Source organism: Thamnophis sirtalis, unplaced genomic scaffold (genome assembly GCF_051295495.1).
Source record: "Thamnophis sirtalis isolate CommonGarterSnake01/CBP01778 unplaced genomic scaffold, rThaSir2_p1.2 scaffold_1, whole genome shotgun sequence".
Taxonomy (NCBI): domain Eukaryota; kingdom Metazoa; phylum Chordata; class Lepidosauria; order Squamata; family Natricidae; genus Thamnophis; species Thamnophis sirtalis.
The window spans coordinates 16,690,274-16,715,640 of NW_028261381.1; the positions used below are offsets into that span (position 1 = coordinate 16,690,274).

The following is a 25,367-nucleotide window of genomic DNA, read 5'->3' on the forward strand; positions in this document are numbered from 1 at the left end:
GAAGATTGCTGAGAATACCATGGGCAGCCAAGAAAACAAACCAATGGATCATCCAACAAAGCAAACTAGCATTCTCACGAAGCACAAATGACCAGGTTCAAATGATCCAATTTTGGACACATATGTCCTAATTCTCTGGAAAATCCTGCAATGCTGAGAAAGGTAGAAGGAAGGAGAAGAAAAGGACAACCAGCAGGAAGATGGATGGTTCAGTTACAGTTGCAATGGGTGCACTGTTGGGACACTTGAAAGATCAGATTGGGGATATATCATCATGGAGAAAATCTACATATGTGATTGTGAGGAGTCAATAATGACTTGATGGGATATAATCAATGAGGTTGATATAGAACACTCTTTCTATGAAGGGAAGGACTTCAACTATAAAAAGCTTTGGATCCAGCAAAAGGTTTCTAACGTCAGAAAGGGGAAAATTGCTATTCCTTCTCTATTTACAATCCCCAGAGTCATATCCACGTAGTTTGAATCACCCAGAGCACATCTTCAAAAAGAAGACAAATCTGTAGAAGAATGGGCTCGCCCACAAAATTCATCTCACCTTTTTATTTTGGCAGAGCTATGAGATTCTGTCTCCCTTCCAGCAGTATTAATGAAAATGTTGCAGAGAATCATCAGCCCACGGAAATATCTCTTTCCTTCAAATACTGTCTGTCATTGACTTCAATTTGTCTGCTTGCCTTCATCAATATAGATATACAAACTTATGTCCACACATACACAAACATTCCTACATGCACATGCATATAGTATACACACACACACACACACATACACACACACACACATACAAACATACAAACACCACAATCACTGGTATCTGATCAAACTGGACAAGATGAATGTGTCATCATAGCCCTATATCTTCAAATGGGATGAGCTTGCATTAAAATGGTACTTCTGCCATCCCATAGACACCAGTGCCTATGTCGTATTTTAGTTAAATGTATGCCACTTTGTGAATGTTTAACTTTCTTGAAAGGCAACAATACTTTTAAAATGCTTATTATTTTTTTTTTTTGCATTGTGCCAAATCTAGTTGTCAGATACAGATTTGTCAGGAAAAAAAAATCTTTATGTTTTTCTGCTTTGAGATCACAATGGTCAATTCCGTTCTTTCTCCCTTTCTTTTCTTTTTCTTTTTTTCCTTTTAATAACTTCTCACTCACCATGCAGCTTCTTTTCTGAGTTCAGCTAACTTGTGTAAGCGTTGAAGAGCTTTCTCTTGTTTCCTTTCATCCTTTCTTGATTTGGATGCTACATTCCGAGCAAACTCCCTCTGCTTTAGCTCCTTGAGCCTCTGTTGGAAATAATTGGAAGCAAGCAAGAAAAAGAGAAATGTTAATGCAGAGAAAGGAACTTCTATGAAAACATCACTTTGCAATACCACAATTTAATGTTGACTACATCATTGGACAGGAAGAAATGAAAGTGCTCTGGCATTGCTGCCATGTACTGTTTTTTAAAAAAATCAGCAAGAAATTCAGGGCTGCTTATATTTTGTTTAATGTAGTAAGATCCACCTTGCAATTTCTCAAAAATTCCATTTTCCTATCTTATTCCCAGGTCAATTTATTTCTTGGCATGGTATTTTTGAGTTTATTGATAAATATACTTGAAGTGGCTGTAGTGGTTATTTTTCTTGTTTGTCTCACATAGTTTAATCCCTCTGAAAGACACTGGTACTCAGCAGAAACAGCTTCGAGCAGGACTGTTCTGCACTATCTTCCATTAGGATTTAATTGATCCATGGGAAGTTAGCACATGTAGGATGCTGGAACAATAATTCCGCAATGAAATATTATACGTTCTAAAACACAACCAGGTAACTACCAGAACACCATATTCTAAATATAAGAATATTACTGAGATTTTCTTCTCCTTGAAATAATTTTCAACGGTCATTCTTTTTTCATGAAATCCCATGAGAATTGTTCAAGAAAAAAATAAAGAAGTTTTCTGGCAGAGACTAAATAAAATCCTCTATTTCTTTATTGTTAAAATATTAGTTTAAAATGAGACATAATTCCTTACATTTGGGGGATTGTGCATTTGGGGGAATTGATATTGTTTGTTAGCAATAGTAGCAATAGCAGTTAGACTTATATACCACTTCATAGGGCTTTCAGCCCTCTCTAAGCGGTTTACAGAGTCAGCATATTGCCCCCAACAACAATCCGTGTCCTCATTTTACCCACCTCGGAAGGATGGAAGTCAACTCTGAGCCAGTGAGATTTGAACAGCCGAACTGCAGAACTGCAGTCAGCTGAAGTAGCCTGCAGTGCTGCATTTAACCACTGCACCACCTCGGCTCTCTTTCCCCCCCAAAAAAAACCACTTTGCCTTATGACTCTGAATACCCAGACTGTAAACCTTCTCCCTCTGCACATCCAAAAGCTACTTGAACATCAACGGAAAATCCCAATGTACAAACAGTAACTCTGTCTCGCTTGATTTCAACGATCCCAAAATTGCCCTAACATGTTTGAAAGTTAGATAGGCATATCTGGGGATGGGATTCTACCGGTTTAGACCGGTTCACCCAAACTGGTAGCTCCAACAATCAGCTAGGAGTGAACCAGTTTGCTCCCACAATCAACTGGGCCTGACTGCCACCACCACCCCAACCCTATGCTTTACCCTCAGCTGAGTCACGTGGCAGAGTGGATTGCCATGCCTCAGCCGTTTTCCTTCCCAAGCGGGAATCCAGAAGGTAAGTATTCTCTGAACTACACATGTGTGATTGAAGCCCGCGCATGCTCAGCAAACTGGTTGTTAAACCAGTAGAATCCCACCTCTGGGTATACCTGCAGAATAATTCTTTGCATGAAGCTGCACTAGCCCTCAATCCAGAATGAAGCCCTGTCAAGTGACAGTATTTTTAAAAGCTGTTCAGCCCTCCTAAGCACCACCACCCCCCCAAAAAAACAGCTTAAAGCTGCATTGTGGAAGTTGTGCATAGTCATTCCATTGAGTTAATCAAAGATTAAACTTTTCAATCTGCTGTGTATCCAAACAAGCTCCAAAAAATCAAACCCATTACATGTTCAATCTTGGAAGATAAACACATTCCATTAGTGTAATAAAAAATGGCCAGATGAATCAATCAAACACTGCACTACTTTATTAAGAGCAATCTTTTAAAACAAATATTTACACTATGGCAAGCAGTAGCAACCTATGGTTTCATTACAGAAGGCAAAAGATTTGCTCTGATTTCCAACTATACAAGGCAAATGTATTTTGCTGTCTTATCTGAGCAATGGTATTGATGTAATCACAGATTTTGTTAGTAACAAATTATAAAAATAAAACTAGTAAAGTGGAGAAAATTATTCATTTTGAATTTTAAGATGAATTTATTTATTTCTGCATTTTAAAGCTAGAACAGAAACTGAAAGTAAACAATCCAGCAAAAATATGTAGTTCTAACAAATGTTATGGAAAATTGCATCCAAAATATGCAAGATTTTAAAATGGAACATAATACTTTGAACAAAACAAAATGTCGGTGAAATATGCAGGTATTTTCAGTGAGAACACCTTGAGGTAGTCCAAAATATTGTCAGAAGAAAGGGGATAAACATTACTCTAAACCAGTGCAGCTAATGATGATTTAAGCCTTTTTCTTATACCATACAAACAGGCAAATGGAGTAAGAACTTCATCTTTGAGTAACGTAACACAGGGAGAAATAATCAGAATAATCAGTCCTTCCACATAAAAGTTACCTGAGTTTTCTCTAAACCTCGTATCTTGCAACCAAATCAACTGATCTCTCTTTGTAATACTTGTTCTGCAACATAACTTTCTCAACTGATTGTTCTTCACTTGGTACTCCTTATTACTTACTTCTCACTTACTTACTTCAATGATACTTCTTGGTTTAAGGTTACAGCTAGAAACACTCGGCATATTCATATCTCCTTGGTCTTGGACTGATAGATCTCATCTTCGGTAGAGTATCTCCTAGGCTATTTTCCTCCATTGATATTTCTTTCCTATTAAACTTTCAGCTTTCCTGAAGGATTTTTTTTTTTTATTCCATTGCTGTTAAGGTTTTTTTCCCCGGGTTTAAATTTAGCTGCCAGGATTTTGCTTCTTTACCAATACCATGCTTACTGGAGATATTTTCCTTTCATTTTATTTTATTTTGGGGGGGGGGGTAATATTTACTTATCCTTTTTTCAATGTTTCTGTTCTTACCATACACATTTACTATGCAGTGTGTTAAGACTTCACACAAGGTGTGACAGTACTGTCATCTTGAAACTTCAGACACTCCTACATTCAGGAAGTTGCTTATAACCTAAAGCTTCACAAATATAACTTTGTTCATCAACTTTCCTGAATGCAATGATGAAGTCATGTATACATAGAGAATCTGACTGCTGCAGAATAGGGAAACAAGCTCTTTCAATAAATGTGCCTTCACGTTTACATGCTGGGCTCTTTTGCCCTGCCTTTTGGGTCAATGGACTTTTAGCTTCTACATATAAAAGGTTGTTTCTTGGCCTGAGAATTGCTGGCCCTTGTCTTACCAGTTTTAGCTGTCACAATTACAGACTCCAAATTTTTAGCTTACTTTTGTTCTTATTTTTTTAAAAAAAATGAGAACTGTCTTCATTGGATCAAAGCATTCAACCCCATGTGTAAAGTCGTTAATGAGTAGATATGAAGTGATGATCTGCAATTCTCATTTGATCCCAATCTTTAGGATTTAAATAAAGCCACAAAGTCTCTGGGGACCTTGAGACTTCTGCAATGTTATTTACTCCTTTTTCTTCCTTGGTCTTCCACCTCCCGTCTTTCTCACTCCTCTATTTATAGATCTGCTAAGATTTTAATTGAATAGAATATAAAAGAATAAGGTATATAAGGTATTATGGTAATTGGAAAATACAAGTCCTGTTAAATGATATTTAGGTGTATGCCAGTGGTTTGCAAATGGCCCAGTTGGGTCAAATATAGCTCAGGAACACAGGCGTGTGGGTGGGCCCTCCGAAGCACCAGAACGGTGTCTGTTGCTCCTAGCAGGCACTGGTATGCCTGTATCTGGGCGTACCTTCTGCAACCCACCACTGGTGTATGTGTATCAGCACTCACTGTTTCAACAGCTTCTGTTCCTATGGTTAGGGTTAGTACTGAGATATACTCCTTCATGGAACTAACCTAATTTAATTCTGCAATTTATAATTATAGCTGGCTGTACTAATTAGACTTTCCTTTCCTTTCCCCTCTCTCCTCTCTCTTCTCTCCTTTTTCCTTTCCTTTCCTTTCCTGGAATCTTTATGCAGTGCATTTACAAACAATATTTATTTGCTCTTTATTGTTTCTACATGCCCACTTTTTTTCATTTGGACTGTACACGCACTTGTTGATTCATATGCTTTCATAATTAAAAGGATGCAAGAAAAAAAGGCAAAGTGAATTATTATACTTGAAATGGTTGTTATTTCAATGGTCCATTCTCACTTTTTAAGGAACTCCAATACATGTTAAGGAGTACCAATACATTGTACAGCAATTTAAATAATCATGATTTCTATTGCTACTCTTTTTCAGATGGAGCTTAAGAAAGTTTGTAGTCTCTAGCAATTAGAAAGTAGCTTTGTTTGAATAAAACATTTGGGATATTTTAAATAGACCCTAAGATTTATTTTTACGACAGTTAGTTCTTCTGTGGATTTCTCCCTCCATCATAACAGAGAACATTCTGCAGCTATGATCCTGGACATACTCTAAAGTTTTGGAAGGAATATTAAAACTTACACAGAAAACATTATTTAGGGAGATGGTTGGACTTTCCTTCACCAGATGATCTGAAGCAGAAGCTAGAGAGCAGCTGAGGATACTTTCATTTAGATTTCTGAAATAAAAAGTTGTCCTTGATGCTCTAATACCCCCTTTATAAATTCTTATGATTTGAGGAAATTAAAGTACAGCACTACTGTGTGAATTGGGGTAGATTCAATGGACAATGGGAGTCATTGTGAAATAGGTATCTGACGGTATGTCAAGCTGTAATTTTGTAAGTTTCTTAGGGAGATATAAGACAACCGAGAGGAACATGGCCCATCTCATGGGCAGGGTTGAATTTTAGAAGTTCGTAAAATTATAGCAGGAGAGAGGAAGGCATACAGAAGACCATTAAGATAAAGGTTCCCCTTGCACATATGTGCTAGTCAATCCCAACTCTAGGGGGCGGTGCTCATCTGTGTTTCAAAGCCAAAGAACCAGCGCTGCCTGAAGACGTCTCCGTGGTCATGTGCTAAATGCTGAAGGTGCACGGAACGCTGTTATCTTCCCACCAAAGGTGGTCCCTATTTTTCTACATTCATTTTTACATGTTTTCAAACTGCTAGGTTGGCAGAAGCTGGGACAAGTAACGGGAGCTCACTCCGTTATGTGGCGCTAGGGATTTGAACATTAGAGGCACATTAGAGTAAGCTGACCAGATTTTCAGATTGGAAAAGAGGGACGCCTTTGACCGGGGGGGGGGGGAGGGGCTTGATTAAAAAAAAATTTTTTTGTCAAAAGGTCACCCCAGGACACTGAAACCAGCATAAATATGAATCTGTTGCCAAACAAAATTTTGATCACGTGACCATGAGGATGCTGCAACGGTCGCTAAGTGTGAAAAATGGTCATCAGTCACTTTTTTCAATGCCATTGTAACTTTGGTCACTAAATGTTTTCTTTCCCCCTCCCCGAGACTCCTCACTTCTTCCTTCATTCCTCTTGCTTATCTACCTTCACCTTATCCGTCTTCTGCTCTTTCCCTCCCTTCCTTTCTCCTTCCATCCTCTCTTCTTTCCTCACTCACTCCCTTCCTCCTTTTCTCTTCCTTCCTCCTTCCATTCTTTCAGCTTCATTTCTTTTGCCTATCTACCTTCTCTGTCTTTTTGCTCTTTCCATTTCTCTCTTCCTCTTCGCTTCTGTTCCTTCCTCCTTCCCTCCTTTCCTATTTTCCTTCTGCCTATCTACCTTCACCTTCTCGGTCTTTCTGTTCTTTCCCTGTCTTCCCCTTTCCTCCCTCCCTTCTTTCCTTTCTAGTTCCATCTTTTCTTCTTTCCTCTCTCCCTCCCTTTTTCTTTTTTCCTTCCTTCCTCTTTCCTCTTGCCTATCAACTTCATCCTCTTTGTCTTTCTGCTCTTTCCCTCTCTTCCCCTTTTCTTCCTACCTCCTTCCCACTTTTCTCCCTCCCTTCTTCTTTTTCTTCTTTTTTTCTTCAATCTTCCTCCTTCTCCTCCCATTCTTTCTCCTTCCATCCATCTTTTCTCCTTCCATCTTCTCCCCCCTCCCTTCTTCTTTTTCCTTCCCCCCTCCCTCCCTCCTTCCTTCCTCTCCTTCCCTTTCTCGCACACAGGAAGGGGAGGGGAGGCTTTCTAGTCGCTTTCACAGCATAATTTCTTTATCTAACTTTTAAAAAACAGTGTGCAAATCAAACTTGAGATTTTCGTAACCTGCGAAGCACCAAGTTATTATCTTCTGTTGTTACAAATTCGCAGCTACTCCATTCTTTCCGATAGGGAACTGCATTTCCCAAGATGCCTCAGGTCCTCAAAGCGCTGAACGCGGTTTTGCAATTGACTCCAGCGAGGCCTGGTAGCCGCCGGCTGGGGTGGCTGTCAAGGCGCTGACAGCGGAGCAGACGCGCCGTTTGTTACTGCTTCCAGCAATCGAGACGGACGAGGGAAGAGGCGGTGGCGGGAAGCAACCAAGCCTTGCAGACTCGCTTCCCACCGCAGCACAGGGGCCACACAGGCGTGATTGCTTCCCACCCGGAGGTGGCGGCAAGAGCAGTGCGTTGTTGTTGGTCCATGGCTGGAGCCGGGCAGCGACTGTAAGGACTGCTCGGGCGAGGTGCGGAGGAAGAACAGAAGGTCCCTAACGCCCGCGATGACGGCTCCAGCCATGGACGAGCAGGCTGGCCCCAACAACAACAACACGCTGCTCTTGCCGCCATCTCCGGGTGGGAAGCAACCAAGCCTTGCAGACTCGCTTCCCACCGCAGCACAGGGGCCGCACAGGCGTGATTGCTTCCCACCCGGAGGTGGCGGCAAGAGCAATGCGTTGTTGTTGTTGGGGCCAGCCTGCTCGTCCATGGCTGGAGCCGGGCAGCGACTGTAAGGACTGCTCGGGCGAGGTGCGGAGGAAGAACGGAAGGTCCCTAACGCCCGCGATGACGGCTCCAGCCATGGACGAGCAGGCTGGCCCCAACAACAACAACGCGCTGCTCTTGCCGCCACCTCCGGGTGGGAAGCAACCAAGCCTTGCAGACTCGCTTCCCACCGCAGCACAGGGGCCGCACAGGCGTGATTGCTTCCCACCCGGAGGTGGCGGCAAGAGCAGTGCGTTGTTGTTGTTGGGGCCAGCCTGCTCGTCCATGGCTGGAGCCGGGCAGCGAGTGTAAGGACTGCTCGGGCGAGGTGCGGAGGAAGAACGGAAGGTCCCTAACGCCCGCGATGACGGCTCCAGCCATGGACGAGCAGGCTGGCCCCAACAACAACAACGCGCTGCTCTTGCCGCCACCTCCGGGTGGGAAGCAACCAAGCCTTGCAGACTCGCTTCCCACCGCAGCACAGGGGCCGCACAGGCGTGATTGCTTCCCACCCGGAGGTGGCGGCAAGAGCAATGCGTTGTTGTTGTTGGGGCCAGCCTGCTTGTCCATGGCTGGAGCCGGGCAGCGACTGTAAGGACTGCTCGGGCGAGGTGCGGAGGAAGAACGGAAGGTCCCTAACGCCCGCGATGATGGCTCCAACCATGGACGAGCAGGCTGGCCCCAACAACAACAACGCGCTGCTCTTGCCGCCACCTCCGGGTGGGAAGCAACCAAGCCTTGCAGACTCGCTTCCCACCGCAGCACAGGGGCCGCACAGGCATGATTGCTTCCCACCCGGAGGTGGCGGCAAGAGCAATGCGTTGTTGTTGTTGGGGCCAGCCTGCTCGTCCATGGCTGGAGCCGGGCAGCGACTGTAAGGACTGCTCGGGCGAGGTGCGGAGGAAGAACGGAAGGTCCCTAACGCCCGCGATGATGGCTCCAACCATGGACGAGCAGGCTGGCCCCAACAACAACAACGCGCTGCTCTTGCCGCCACCTCTGGATGGGGTAGATTGATGGGGTATTTTAGAATTCAATCAGCGCAATAACAACTAAACAGGCAGGCATGCCAAGTGGCACAGGACAGGCAAGAATTTACCAGGGGCTTTTTAATTAGGGGTGGAGGGAGATGGACCTCAATTCAGGACCGCGTGAGGGAGTCCTGTTTTTTCAAGCAAGAATTCTCAAAGAGCAGTTGCTGCCGCGAACGAAAAGCAGTTTTTAACCCCAAGCGCGATGCCACGAATGTCACTATTTCCATCCAAGCCGCCACCACAATCCTTGCAAGCCGGCAAGAAAGCGGAAGCAAGAAGAAAAAAATACATGAATAACCACCCTCCCAAGCAGCCGGAGCTTGCAAATGGCGACGTTGCAATGAGGGTCGTACTCCTGACCCTCTAAAACTCTCGGGAAACTCCTTCGCAGCCACGGGGGGGGGGATCACAGGAGCAGCCCCACTGGCGGGAGAACGATGGGACGGCTGCGAAAAGGCACAAGGGGAGGGGGAGATTGACAGCAAGGGTTCGTCCCGCCGCTCGCCTTAAAGTTCTCGCCTAGCCGAACTCTGGGGTTGCAGCCGCTGCTCGCCATTCCCTCAACTCAGAGTACGGAGCGCGCGCAAAACCCTGCCAGGCGGGACTCCCCGCAAACCTCTCGCATATTCCCCCCCCCTGCTTGCTCCGTCTTACCAGATTTTGGGGGGTATCTGTAGAGGAAATTGGACGGGACATCCACCTCTTCCACTCCGGCGTTCTGCCGGCTGGTGAGCGCTCCCATGCTTCAGGCACGGCGGCAGAGGGTATCCGGGGTTGCAGAGGGGGGGCAGAGAGGAGGGGGGTGCGTCAGCTTCCCAGTTCGTGGCAGACCTTTTCTAGCCGGCTCAAAGGACTTCCCCGGACTTGCTTTGCTGAGCAGGGGCTTTAGTAGAAAGGAAAGCAACTTCAGAGCTGGTATCGGGCCAGCAAAGGCTTCCCACTGCCGGCATGACTTTGAAGTGCGGCTTTCCTTCCACGCGGGCCGACATGGAAGGCAAGCCAGCCCTTCAAACTCATGCTGGCACTTTAGTGTGCCCCTCGGCTGCCATTCAGCGAAAGATGTTTCGCTGAATGGCGGGCGAGTTCTAAACTGCCGGCATGACTTTGAAAGGGCTGGATTGCCTTCCGCGCGGGCCGAAGTGGAAGGCAAGCGGCAAGCCAACACTTCAAAGTCCTGCCGGCAGGCAGGGCTGGAGCGAGCGTGCTCCGTCCCGGTGGGTGCATGAGCGGGGCACTTTTCCAGCGCTCCTGTGCCTGGAGAGCTCCCTCTGCATATGAGCCCGGGATCCGCCATTTGCGCTCCCTTCCTCTGCCTCGCCACCCGCCTTCCCTATCTAGGGACTCCTCCAGCAGAAATAGCAGAGTCGCGTCGAGCGCCGCTCTGCCTTTCTCTGTGCTCTTCCCGCCCGGACGCCCAGAGCCTCCCAGCCCGCCCGGCCCGGGGTGAGTCAACTGCAGTGCAGCGGGTGGCGATCCCGCCACCCCCCCCTCACTCGCCCCGCCCGTCACTTACTCTGAGTTCGGAGAAGAAGCGGCGGCCCCAGGTGGCACTTTTCGCAGAGGTTTTTCCACAGCTTGTCCGGAAGTGGAGCTGGAAAGGCGAGCTCGCTCCCCGCTCACTCGCTACGCTACCCCGCCCATGCGAGCGGCAACGGATGGGCGGGGGACTCATGCGGCATGCTAAGCGGACTCCAGCCAATCAGTGAGCTGGCTGGGATGGAAAACTTTAAGCATGCCGCGGTTTTCCATCCCAGCCAGCTCACTGATTGGCTGGAGTCCAGGCCAATCCAATCTGTGAGCGGCAGGCTGGGCTGGCTTAAATTTGTAGGTAGGAGGTAGGATAGAGAACAGAACAATGAGCCAGCCCAGCAAGCTAGCAGCTGATGGGCGGGAGCTGCGAGCGCCAAAAAAAGCGTGCTTTTTAAAAAGGCGGGCGGGACGCGGGAAAATGCGTTGGAAGGCGGGTGTGTCCCGCCAAAAGCGGGACGTCTGGTCACCTTACATTAGAGGCACAATAAATGGACAGAGGAAATGGATGTGGATGGCAGAAATTCAAAGAAGGGTTTAAATTAGAGTGCTCTTTTTTGTAGAGTAGGATTGGTTAGGGGACTTAAGCTTCTATGAATGAATGGAAGCGTTCACACAGGTGGGAGATATCATGGGATGAAGGGCAAATATAGAGATGTCATTCGTATTGGGAATAAGGGAGTGGGGATGCGCAGCCCGACTCACCTAGCAGGGTTGTTGTGGGGAAAATAAGGAGAAGGAATGTCTGCTAGCTATGTTCGCTGCCTCGAGTTATTTGCAAAAATAATAAAGGTGGGATACAAATATACAAATAACACTACATCTGTTTGAAGAACAGAGCATTTTAATATTGTGGAATCCTGCTAATCCTTTGATTTCTGTATATTTATTTGCGCCAGGCAAAATATCCTGTGCTGTTTGAAGACCTTAAAATATGCTGAACTAGTTTACCTGGCTTTTTAAAAGAAAGTGATCTGTTATTTTTTTTTCATTTAAATAATGTTCTAGTGGAGCAGACAGTGACCCTAATCGGGAGCCTTCTAGTAGAGCCGTGGGCAATTTTCTGAGTACACACCATGATTAATTCAGCCTAGCACTAAAAGGAGTTTAGAATTCAATTACAATGCATTTGGATCACTGAAGATGTTAGGCACTTCAGGGTACCAATAGTATGACAACCTCCTTTAGTAAGCAAGAAATTTGGATCAACCATGTTTTGGTTTATATCATTTAACAATCCATGACTGGCTAATTATTCAAAACAATGAGGTTACAGATGGTTTCGGGAACCATGGACTTCTCTGATCTCTTCCATGTCAAACTGGGCCACCACTGAATGATTAGCTTTATTTTGGGCATAAAATATTTGATGTTTAAAATACTAATTTGGCAAAGTATCAGCCAGGTATGGGAGAAGGGGGTATCTTCCCCCACATCTGAAGAATGTTTCTGCCTATCCTGAAACTTTTTAAAAACTTTATAAAGTGATAATCCCAGAGCAGTGGTTCTCAACCTTGGCAAGATGTATGGACTTCAACTTCTGCCCAGGGATTCTGGGAATTAAAGCCGATGCATTTTGAAGTTGCCAAGCTTCAGAAATATTGCCTTAAAGTAACTGAGGAGGCATCCAGTCCCAAATTCCTCCTTCCAAAGGCAAAAAAAGGGATATCCAATGGGAACACAATTGCCTCCTCATCTCCAAGAAAGATGCTTCTGTCTTTTTTGCCAGCGTTAGCTCAATTTTACATAAATGATTCTTTGCCTTCAGCTCTTCAGCTCTATAGTGCTAAGACTGCATCTGAATCAGTACATATATTATTAAAGTAAGGCAATGAGAGATGATGGAGGATGGATGAAAACAAGTGTTCTTCGAGCAACAAGCTTTATTGGGTTGATAAAAAATATAATAAATCAAATTAGTAAGTGTGCTTCTTAGTTCATTGACAAAACAGGGCTGGCAACACTGCTTTATTTATTATTTACATCCATACATCCTTATATATTTTTTATGGTGATCCATCTACCAAGGCACTCTGGGTGATGAAAGTTTGAAGACAGTCAGTCAAATCACAATCAAACATTTACTGTTTCCAATTCATTTAGAATGCATGCCTGTTAAAATGCACAATAAAAGACCATGTTTTGGGCCCTAAAGAAATCCCAATAGCAATATGACAGCTACAGCTGCAACTACATCACAGTCTGCTTTGTGGACCTTTGTGGAAATAGCCAGGATTTCATAACCTTCTGGAGACCCTGGAGATCCAGGCTCATTCTGCCCTATCTAGCTGTATAAGTGAGAACTATTGGGAGAGGAGATCGTGTATATAACCTGGTTCTGCTGTGTAGGGCTTTAAGGTGATAATCAGATCCCAATTTGCACCTGGAAGTCTACTGGAAGTCAGTGCATCTCATACAAAGTGTTCTTATATAGAGAGCATCCAATACTGCATATGATGCTGCCTTTTGGACCAGCTGAGCTTCCAATGCTATTCAAGGGCAGCCCCATATTCAGTGCATTGCAACAGACCAAATGGAAACTGACTAAGGCATGAGTTTCCCCAAGAAATGTCTCCTGAATAGGAATAGATGCAACTAATAGATGCAACTAGATGCAAGTGATAATTGTAGAGAGGTTCTCTTCATCATAGCTCCCACCTATTCCTCAAGCAGGACACATGAGTTCAAGAAAACCCAATAATTGTACACCAGTTCTGCTTCAGGGATTGTTCCCTATCTTGGGTCAATGTTGGAAGACCACTAGATGTAAAGTTCCTAAAACCCACAGTCACTCAGTCTTTTCAGGGTTCAACTGATTCTTCCCTATCCAGACTGGGAAAGTTTTATAAACAAATCTCATCAGCATATTAATTATTCTCTCTCTCTCTCTCCTCTCTCTCTCTCTCTCTCTCTCCATCTCTTCCTTCCCTCTCCCCACCCTCTCTCAAACACACACACAGTGATGGATGAGAGATCAAGGAAGGGTGAGATAGATACACTTTCCCCATCCCAGAGATCATCCATTAATGTGAACAATGGTGTTTTGGTACTATATCCCAGCTTGAAATTCAACTGAAACAGTGCTATATTATCTGCTTCCTCCAGAGCCTCCTGGGACTGCAAGGCTACAATCTTTTTAACATGGTTCACCAGAAAGGAAAAGTTGGAAATTGAATGGAAATTGTACTTCTGGAACCAAAGATGATGTTTTGAGAACGTGAAAGAACACCTCTTTTATGGGTTCGTTTCCTATTACAAATGGACATTTCTCTAGATTATTGCTGTACCTATGTAAAACCACTTTTTTTTTCAATGAATGAAACAAGCACAAAAAAATTCCCTGGAGGAAAAGCCTAGCATGTTTGCTAGTGATCAATGAACATGTAATAAATAGTGTTTTATATACTCTAATGCTCAGCAATGATGCATTTTAAAGCAATAACCCAAACAGTTTAAGAGAATATTTTAAACACGGTATCCCATAGGTTTTTTGAGTCAAACATTTGCTCTTTCCAATTCATTTAGAATGCATGCCTGTTAAAATGCACATTTCCATCTTAGAAATAATGCATTCAGTGAAGTAGTCCCTTCCTGAAAGACAGAAAACTGTGATATGGAGCAGAATCAACAATAGTTATAATATGTGTAAGTGTATACAAGCCTATCACAACAATAACAAAATCTTTGCTCATGTTGCTTAGACTGGTCCTAATTATTCTCTCTACATTCTTTTCTAATTGCAACATAAAGTAACAGGCTTTTTTAAAATGTAGAACTATAAATTCATAAAAATGCATTATGCATCTTTCCTTTATGACTCAGAAAGTTTGGTAGTTTGATCCATAGTTACATTGCCTTTTATTATCAATAAATAAATAGCTGGATATTCTGAAAAACTCAGACAAATTATTAAGAACTTTGAGTGTAATATGATTATACTTAGAAATGCTGTACATCTTGCAAAGTATTTTTAATGAAAGTGTCTCAGATGTTTGATGAAAGTGACACAAGGCTATTGTTTAATTAAAGCATTAAAAAAAAGTTCTGTTGCAAAAAGCTTCATAATTGTATTGTTCTAATGTGTATTCAAGTGACTTGAAATTCCATAATGTAAAAGCTGTGCAAAAATTTGTAGTCCTCTAATATTTTCCTTTCCTTTCCTTTCCCCAATATGGTTTTTACTATGATTCCTTGGTACCTAAAAGGTTGTTTACCATTGCCCCCACTCCCCCCGTAATGCTTGACCAAAGGCATTTTTGTGTTGTATTTGGTATTGTTGATGAAAAGGATTGGAAGAGGCTCAATTTCCTTCCACTGTTTTCACTGCCCTGACAGCTATTACTAATCAGCAGACAAACATGGCTTAACATAGAATGGATTTTTCTGAGATACATCATAAATAGGGGGTGATTGCATTCATCATTTTCACTTCATTCTTTCTATCCACTTTTGAATATGATGGGTAAATTTAAAATTTGGGTATATAGATGATAAATTATAAGCTATCACAATTTCAGGACACTGCACGTCATTATTATGAGGCTCAACCCATAAGGCAACATTCTTACCTTCCAATTCCTTGTTCTGTAGAGGTGAAGTCAACGTGAGATTGCCTATGCTCTGGTATTAAATCATGATATTTTTGCAAGCTGCTAAATGCTTTTGGTGATAGAAGGGGATGTGATAGCACAATATTGAATTTATTGAAGAAGTTCTTGTTTATTTTGTGGGACTTTAACTAAACTTCCTACTGCTTTTTTCCTATTTCTATTGACCTAATGATCATTTAAGCCGGTTCAAGCAATTGTCTTAAAACACACCAATACACACATTGCATCCACAGGAAGACAGAAGGTTTTTTAATGCTCTTCTACAAACCCACACACAATGTTCTTCATTTTATAATCAGATTGCACTCATTTGATTTTTGTTATAGCCAGAGGCTTGTGGCAGCTTTCCTCTTAATATAATGTTGTATGAGGGGCAGTCAGTTCTAGAAATGGCATCATAAAATAAACACAGCCCTGCCTAGCAGTTGCCAAATGTAGAGATTAATGTTACTAAAACTTGGGGGACATCAATTTAGAGTGACTTGTTCTATCTTGTCCAAATCTGGCAATTAGAAAAACAAATCTTGCTACCAAAAATTGGGGGGGTGGGTGGGAGTAGTGAGAGAGAGGTTTGATCAAAATCCATTACTGCCATACAGCTTCAAGCAAATATGAATAGCAATATCTTACTCCATTGTGGGCAATAACAAATATGAAGTTATATTGAATGAATTTAAATTAAAAGATAAGTTCCTCTAACAAATTCATTGTTTGCATTTTCAGTGTTCCTGATAATTTGTTACTGTATTCTCCCTTTCATAATAATGTTAGGATTTCAAAAATATATGCTGTATTTTTCAGAATATAAGATGCACCAAGGATTTGAAGAGGCAAATTAAAAAAAAATATTTTTTTGCACTTTGCAAACCTCCCAAAAAACGGTCCATTTTTTGCAAAAACGGGCCCGTTTTTTTTAAAAGGGCATGAATAGCCCTTAGGAGGCTTGTAGAGTATTCCTGGTAGTGGGGGGGGGACAAGCAAAAATGGGCCTTTTTTCTGTCCTCCTCAGTCCCCAGGAGCTTTCTGAAAGACTCCTACAAGCTATGCATGGCCATTTTGGTGAAGGGATGGAGTTTTGGGAGGCCAAAAATGCTGTATTCAGTGTATAAGATGCACCCAGATTTTCAGCCTCTTTTTTGAGGCTAAAAAAAATACAGTACAAAATGAATCTCCTCTATTACAGTGATCAAATGAAGTTTCCCCCTTGGCTCCTAGTTCCATATTTGTCCTGACATTCCAGAGGGATATAAAAAAAAGGTGTTCTCCCACACTATGGACTAGGATGTTGGTATCCCTTTTGTTGGGCTGTTGTGTTAATTGTTGCTGGGCTATTTTGGGTTTGTCAGAATTGCCATCTCTTGCTCTCTCTTTCTCCCTCCCCTCTCTTTTTCATCTGTTTTTGCTTTGCTTGCATCTGTTAGACTATATTTACATTGTTTTGGTACATTGTTACCAATGAACAGAGTCATTTAGAGTTGGACAGCATCGAATCAATCAAACAATCCATCAATCAAATCCACACATGCAACATGCATACTATTCTGAACATTGTCAAGAACAAGCTTAGACAGCATGGCCATGTATGTTTTTTATGGGCCCCACTGAAAGACTATACACTGTTGTCAGTGTTTTATGTGCTGTTTTTCGCAGTATGTTATATTTCTTATAATGCACAAGTATACATTTGTATCTACTTCTGGTGCTAATTGTATCTTCCGTTAAATGCAAAGAAACGAGGATATGGACCATTGATGATCTCATGTTTTTTTTCTCCTCCTTCCCCACCACAATTTCTAAACTCTGCATGCAAATATTAGCAAACAGAACATGAATAAAAGCCAATGTTTCTACAAAGAATGAAATTCCAGTTAGAGGAAAGAAAAATACTTAATTGGTTTACTTTCTGAAGTATAGTCAGAAAAAAGTAAACAGAAAAATTCAGAGGAAAAATATTTTTCAGGGGACAGGGTGGTTTAAAAAAAAATGGAGGGAGAAAAGAGGAATTGAATAGCAAGGATACAGGAAGTTAATTTATTTAAAGAGGAAGAGGAAATGGCTAGTCAGAGAAAATCTGAATTGAGACTGGTTATATATACAGTACTGAGAGTGCACAGATGACTGGCTTTTCATTAATGTTATTGAAAGTAGAATCCACACACATGCATGTGTTCCAAGCATTGGGGTAGACTAGTCAGATTTTCAGTTGTTTTTCTTAAGATTTCTAACAGGTCTGGAAAAGGTGAATGTAACTAATGGATTATTTTAAATGTAAGATTACAATGAGCAATTTCTATGCTGTTCTTGCATTGCTCCAATGTATGCCTGCTGCAATTAGCAACAATCATACATTCATATATTGCATATTAGTTTGGGGTGATTAACATAACTCAATTTTTATAAGCTAATCAGTTCAAATTGCATATTGAAATATTATTTAATGCCATGCTCAAATACTGTAATAATGGATATGCTACAAGAATCTGAATGGAATTTAATGAGAGTTCAAATGAATGTTGTACACAATTGATTTACTATATTAATTTTGCATTTGATAGTAATTATAACTATATACTAACCTAGCAAAGAATTCAGAGCATTACTAAATAAGTTCAAGAACTGCAAATACCCTATTGAATAAAATAACAATTTATTTATACCTACATTTTTTTTTGTTTTCTATGGAGCTGATAGTTTACAACATTTTTATCATCAGTAGTGATAGCAGTTTCAACCTTGGCCTAAAAATATTCTTGAAAATGCCTGGATCTTTAAAATTGTCTTTTAATGCATAAGTCCTTGAAAGTACTTCAAAAGAAGAAATTATCCTACTTCATTTTTCTTTCACCACACTGTGAGTTTTAGATGGGCATGGCTTTTTTTCCCATATAGTACTACAATAAAGCAATTGTTTAGTTTCTGTGGCGAGTAAAAATTATGATTGAGTGGATAGATATAAACTTTGTACTCAGACTGTGCAGAGGTAGAAGCTATTGCATATTAGCATGCCATCTGTTTTTGAATTCCTGGCTATCTTGTCTAGGAAAGGAGAAAAGTTTCCCAAACTGATAATAACCAAGCTTATATGCCAGTTTGGTTCAGCCTTCTAGCTACAGCAGAAAAGGGAGCTTCTATATAGTAGGTGTTGAATTTCTCTGGCTCAGCAGTACAGCTTCTGCTTTCTGGTCTCTGTTCTGTCCTTCATCTTTTACTCTGATAGATGAAGGCAGGAAGGGAATGTTTAGAACATTTCTATTTGCATTATTTTGTTAGCTTTGCAGTGTGCCTTCCAAGTGCCTATTTCTAGATTGATGTCTGTGTTGTAACTCTTGCAGCCCAGAACTATTGGAAGCAGAGGTGTGATACGACCAGTAAGCCCCAGTGCAGGCGTACTGGTGTCTGCTGGGAGCACTAGGTACCATTCCAGTATGGTGTTCCGGAGGGCCCATCTACCCGCCTGCCTTCCTTATTTGTATTTGAGCCGATCGGGGCTTACACGCACACGCACAGTGCATACGGCACTTGCGCAACACTCCGCCGAGCAGCTGGAACATTGCAGAGCCATCGTGGACTGTCACGGGCGGTAAGTACACATGCATGCGTGCATGTGGTGGACACCCAGCCCTGTTGCATCGTACGAGTTGCACCAGGATCCGGAACCCACCATTGATTGGAAGGCAGTTAGAAAGGGAGAGTTGGATGCTGCACCACGTTCACAGTAGACCCCCAAGAGAGCTGCTGCAATTCCTATTTTGCTGATGTGTTTGGTGGTTTACAGCATGGTGCCAGCAACGGAGCTGGCAGAATAGTCTTTCCAATATAGAATTATTATACAACCCTAGTCATTATTATTCTTACTGCTCTTTCCCTCTGATTTTTTTTTTTAACTTTGGATCAGGAAGTCAACAATTGTTTTAAAGATTTCTTCTATCTTAATTTTGTAGGTCATCCTTAACAGTAAAATTGTAATAATAGCTTTCTGATGGTTTCCTTCAGTCAGGATTACCAGATTTGGGGCTGAAGACCCCTATAGGCCAACAAAGAGACACATAAATCTGCAATTGCTTCAATTTAATAGTCCTTTGGAGTTCTGCAGCCCAGATCTGGCAGCCTACTTCACTGAAATACTGCTGTTAAAGCAAATTAATCTTAGTATCTGGGCCTGTGGAAGCCCTCATGGTTAATCAAATGAAAAGCTCGCATTCCAAGCCATCCCCACACTTCTAGCTGTTCTAGCCTCCTCATAAACACGAGGCACGGTATATCTAAATGTGCATATAAAGTTGAGCAAATGGCAATGGTTTCTCAGCTTTCTATATTAAGAAAATTGCTGAGGCTATTGTGTTGAATATTTTACCACTATCATGGGCAAAGTTGAGTAGAAAAGCAGGATGGACAACATGCAGAGCTTTATGATATTTTTGTTAGCTTCAGCAAAAACCTCAAGAATGCCTCATAAATATCACCACAGAGAAAGCTGCTGTAAGAATGCTGGAATGAGCTTCCTGCTTTTTCAATGAATTTAAGTGTATGATCAAAAGATCACAAAATTGAAACCCTTTGTATAGGGGCGAAAGGGTAGCATGCATCACAGCCATGAACGTGGAAGGTAATATTTTTTCCATGACTTTTGGGGAGCGCCATTCTGCCTTCACTGAAGTTGATAACATAAAACAAAACACAAAAAAAAACCTCACAGACTTCAGTGGGGATGGTAGAAACTTTCTAATTATAAAGATAAATTTGCAGTAATATCTTCGAGAGCTTTCCGCAACCGGGGAAATTAAGGACACATTGGAGTCCTTTTTCTTTCTTTACTTTAAATATCACTTGACATTTCAATTCCATTTCTGTATCACATTGGCCTACCATTTCAAATCTTATCCAGTAGCAAATATATGAGCATTCTTCTTCCTTTTTTTCCCTGAGCATACCCAGGATAGATCCATGATTACCTTCTGACACATGAAGTACTTAATGTACCAAAATGGCTAATACAGATGCCTTCTGAGTCACATCAGAACAGCCATCCTGAGGCTAGGAGTCCATTGGTGGTAATAAAAAGACATGCTGAAAATAGGTGTTTCAAATCCTTAGTTGCCTGATCTCTCTCTCTCTCTCTCTCTCTCTCTCTCTCTCTCTCTCTCTCTCTCTCTCTCTCTCTCTCTCTCTTTCTCCATCTATCCGTCTATCATCTCTCCCTCCCTCACTATCTATCTATCTATCTATCCCTATCTATCTATCTATCTATCCCTATCTATCTATCTATCTATCTATCTATCTATCTATCTATCTATCTATCTATCTATCTATCTATCTAACTATCTAACTATCTATCTATCTATCTAATCTATCTATCTATCTATCTATCTATCTATCTATCTATCTATCTATCTATCTATCTATCATCTATCTATAATCTGTATACATTTTTCTCTCTCTGTGTGTGTGTGTGTGTGTCTATGTATCTCTCTGTGTATGTATCTCTCTCTCTCTCTCTCTCTCCCTCCCTCCCTCCCTCCCTATCTGTATAGATATATATCTATATCTATATCTGTATACATTTCTCTCTTTCTCTATCCATCTACCATATCTATCTATCTAATCTATCTATCTATCTATCTATCTATCTATCTATCTATCTATCTATCTATCTATCTATCTATCTATCTCTATATATCTGTATATATTTTTCTCTTTGTGTGTGTGTGTGTGTGACTATGTCTCTCTGTGTGTGTATCTCTCTCTCTCTTTCTCCCTCCCTCTCTCTCTGTATAGATATATATCTATATCTGTATACATTTCTGTGTGTGTGTGTGTGTGTGTGTGTGTGTGTGTGTGTGTATCTCCCTCTCTCAGTATCTCTCTCCCTCTCTGTATCTCTCTCTCTCCGTATGTATGTATATATATCTGTATACATTTCTCCGCCTCCCTCCCTCCTTCCCTCCTTCCCTCCCTCTCCCTCTCCCAAGCATATGTACCCTCAAACTAGTATTGGGGTGGAGCCAGTGGTGGGATTCAGTCAGTTCGCACTACTTCGGAACAACCAATTGTTAAGTTTCTGAGCAGTTTGGTGAACTGGTTGTTGGAAGAAATAATTATGGCAGAGAACCAGTTGTTAAATTATTTGAACCCCACCACTAGGTCGAGTTCTTGAAAGTATAATAATCCACTTAGTGAATCATAACAAGTATCTTCTTCCTCAATTCTTTTCAATTTCCACTATGGCCCTCACTAATGCTTTCCCCTGCAGAACAAGCTCATGCATTGTTACCCATTAAGTGGTGTTCTGTCTCCAGAGTGGAACTTCTGGATTTGATGCTTATAAAATCATCCATCTGTTTTGTAAGCTAGAGGGCACTATGTGTTGGTAATAGCTTTTGGGCCACTGTAGCTCAAGTGGTTTTGAAAGACTGCAGCTGTGTGTTTCCAACAGAGTTAACATTTTGAGTCTAAAGAATAATCTTTGTATTACTTCCATTCTTTTTCTACTATGATGCAGCACTACTGGCACTGAGAATGGAATTGACTGAGAACTGAAGACCAGCAGGAAAGTGGTTGGGTATTCAAGTGCTTGAATAACCAGTCAAAAATAATCACTAATTGGAAACCTCAGAATTTTTTTTAAAAAATGGCTTAAAAAGTGGGTCTTGGACACACTTCAGTTGGTATTGGTCAACTACTTTATATGCAGAGAGCTTTTATTTTTAGTATAAAATAAACACTATAAATCACTGAAGAAGAAAAGAGCTATCCTGTTGACTGTCTATGGCAAGGGTGTCAAACCGTGACCCGACAAAAGCGCGCACCACAAAAGCGCGCCGATGAAACCGCATTGCAAAAACCGCAACGTCATCAACGTGCCAACAGCGCGCCAACAACAGCGCACCAACAGAAGTGCGATTTAAGTTAAGGTAAGGGTTAGGTTCAGGGTTAGTTTTAGGGTTACGTTTAGGGTTAGGTTCAGGGTTACGTTTAGGGTTAGGTTTAGGGTTAGGTTTAGAGCGCGCTTCTGTCAGCGTGCTATTGTCAGCACACTTCTGCACTCATTCGTCGGTGCGCTTTAGAACTCACGGTTTCGTCAGGCGCGCTTTTGTCAAGCGCACATTTGTCGGGGAACCGTGTCAAACTTGTGGCCCACAGGCAAGATGTGTCAAGCTCTGGCCACATCCACCCACAGTTTAGCGAAGGGGAAAATAGCGTGATATATCATGTGATGACTGCATGTCATCACGAGTTGGACACCCCTGGTCTGTGTGGCCTAGATATTTGCTCTCATAAGACTTCTTGCTATTCCTGCTTTGCCAAAGCCTAAAATGTTTGATTCACTTATAAAATTACTGAAGGATCATTTCTCGGCTGCAACATCAGTCATTATAATGACATTTAAATTTCACGAGCAAGTTCAGCAACCTAGAGAAGCCATTGTTGTTTATATCACAGAGCTGCGTAATGCACCTTAGCACTGCAATTTTAGAGGCTTTTTTAAAGAGAGAGAGAGAGAGAGAGATGCTGAGTGATTGACTTTTGTGAGGAAAAAAAATGCTCTGTGTGCAGATTCAGTGATGTGGATTGCAGTTTTTCTTCAATATGCAGAGAATAATAAAGATCAACAATTGTATAACCTTCTGAATGTTTGTAACAAGGACATTCAAGATGATGCAGTGCTTCTGATGGGGATCAAGTGAAAGATGGAAATGGACTTTGAGGTGGATCTACAATCAGCAAGAGTGCATTCCTTTTTTAAAATTTTTATTTTAAACACATAAACACATCAACAAAAACAAACACATGACTTAAAACAACATAGGAACAAGAAGTTCCATCATATATCATACAGCAGGTCCGTATCGGTTTCTTTACAGTTAGTGTTTTCCCTTCTATATATTTCTATCTTGCATTCATGGTCCCCTTATTCGTTATCCATTTTTATGTACTATTCTATATTTATTTATACTTAGCTATTTATAACAAAATATTGTTTACCTATATTATGCTTTATATTCTTACTATCATTTATTCTCTTACATACAATTATAGGTATACATTCACATAGTTATTCTTTTTCTTTGCCATTCTTATACTTTTGTTATTCCATTTAAAAGGTTATAATATACAGTTTGGGTTGCTTTGTTTAGTGCCTGTTGTAACACCACCTTATTTTCCCTTTCTTTTCTCCCTCCCTTCCTTCTCTACTTCCTTCCTTCCTCCTCTCCTTCCCCTTCCTTCTTCCCTTACCTCTCCCCTACTCCTACCCTCTCTCTTCCCCTTCCTGCCCTCTCTCCTTCTCTTTCTCTACCTTCCACCCATCTCTCCTTACCTCTTTCTTCTTCCCTTGCCTCTCCTCCACAGCAAGAGTGCATTCTTGCTCCTACATTCTGAGGAGCCTCCTCCCAAGTTGTTGAGGCTACTGTGTTTTCTCCATGACTTCAGCAGCAAGAGGGTTGATTTTGTTGGAAGCTACCATGCAGATGCAAAGGTGGGCTGCTGGGGGATTGCAGGAAGAACCCCCAGCCTCTAGCTAAGATTCTGCACAGTTCAGAGAACCCCCAAATCCCACTCCCAGATGGCCCTGCCCACCCTGCCATACCTCTCCAAGGAGTCCCCACATGGCTCATTTTGGATGCTGGTAAGTGCAGGGCAAGCGCGGAGGGTCGAGGAGGGTGAAAAACAGGCCAACCGGAAGTTTGGAAAGGCCAGAAATGGGCCAGCCTCCGGATCCTGCGGAGCCATTTTCGCCCTCCCAGAGGCTTGAGGAAAGCCTCCGGAGCCCAGGGAGAACACACACACACACACACACACACACACACACACACACATCCCGGCCGTGTTGCAGGAGGCTGACTAGGCCATGCCCACTCAGCAACCAGGTGCTAAAATTTTTGAAGCACACCCCTGTGCAGATGTCCAGGAACAGTCTTTCTGAGAGAGACTTCCAGTCACTGTTAGAAACATATTAGAAGGAATTAGCTCTTACTACTAGAAATCACTCTTTGTGGGATGCATACCACTGTCACAAATAGGCTAATAGAAATAATACATTCCCAGAACTGTTCTCCGAGAAACCGGGAACGTGTAGTGGGAAGCCATTGTCATCCCATTTGGATATATCTACAAAATCAATTAACACAAAAGTCAGCAATATGCGTTTGACAAACTGGGTGAAATTGAAGAAGTGTTTAAAAATATTATCAAGTTCTTGAATCAGTTACAGAGACCCTGTGAACGATACCAATTGGGCCAGTATTAATACCTAATTGAGAGGGGTTAGAAATCCACTGTAAATAAGGTATTTAGACAATTGACTGCCTGCAGCCAATCAGCTACTTTCTTTCTTTTTTCTTCAGAGGGTGGCTGGTGGATGGTGGGGAAGCCTTTGCAAAGCTTGATCTATGCCAAGGATACAATCAGCTAGCTGTTGATAATACTACAAGCAGATGTCCAATCTATCATCATCACCCATCATGATATGGTCTATCTTCCTTCTTTCCAAGCCAATCCATTAAACTAACTACAACAATGATTGATGGGAGCAAGTGATAGCCTTTATGCCTTCTCTATTTCCCTTCTGAAAATAAAGGATCCAGATTTAAAAAATAGGGTGCTAAAATTGCATTCTAGTTGCTCTTAAATGTGGCATGTACGTGTGGATGTGTGTAAAATCAAAACTTCATTACAATCCTCAACCAGAAACCAAATATAATAAATAAAACTTAATAATAAGAAAACATTCAACAATATTCATATGTAAGCAAGGTTGTTTTTTCAATGTGATCGGAGCTGTGTTCTTAAGTTTCAAATTTTGCACAACATAGTTGAGGTTAGTATTACTTTCATCTGTAAGGTGGCTTGTATAGAAATCTTCAGTATGACTGGAACATTTTAAAATAGGGGTTGGAGTAGCTGTTGTCTTAGATCAGAAAAAAAGGGGCAACTCAGAATAAAGCACGCCAATGGATTCAACCATATTTGATGTACGTGGACATGGACACAGAATTTTGGGGAATCTGCCCTCTAGGATGGCTGAGAAAAGAACATTAAAGTGAGACTTGAAAAAGCCTAAAATAGGAATATGTG

The 25,367-nt window shown here is 41.8% G+C and overlaps 1 protein-coding gene across 1 annotated transcript in view; it reads right to left on the reverse strand.

The window, feature by feature from the left end:
• ZNF804A (zinc finger protein 804A) overlaps positions 1-25,367 on the reverse strand; it is a 243,360-nt gene that overhangs the window by 17,246 nt on the left and 200,747 nt on the right. Inside the window, exon 3 of the mRNA XM_014058311.2 lies at positions 1,188-1,318. Within this exon, the coding sequence (XP_013913786.2) occupies positions 1,188-1,318 (131 nt within the window). The remainder of the gene's footprint in view (positions 1-1,187; positions 1,319-25,367) is intronic.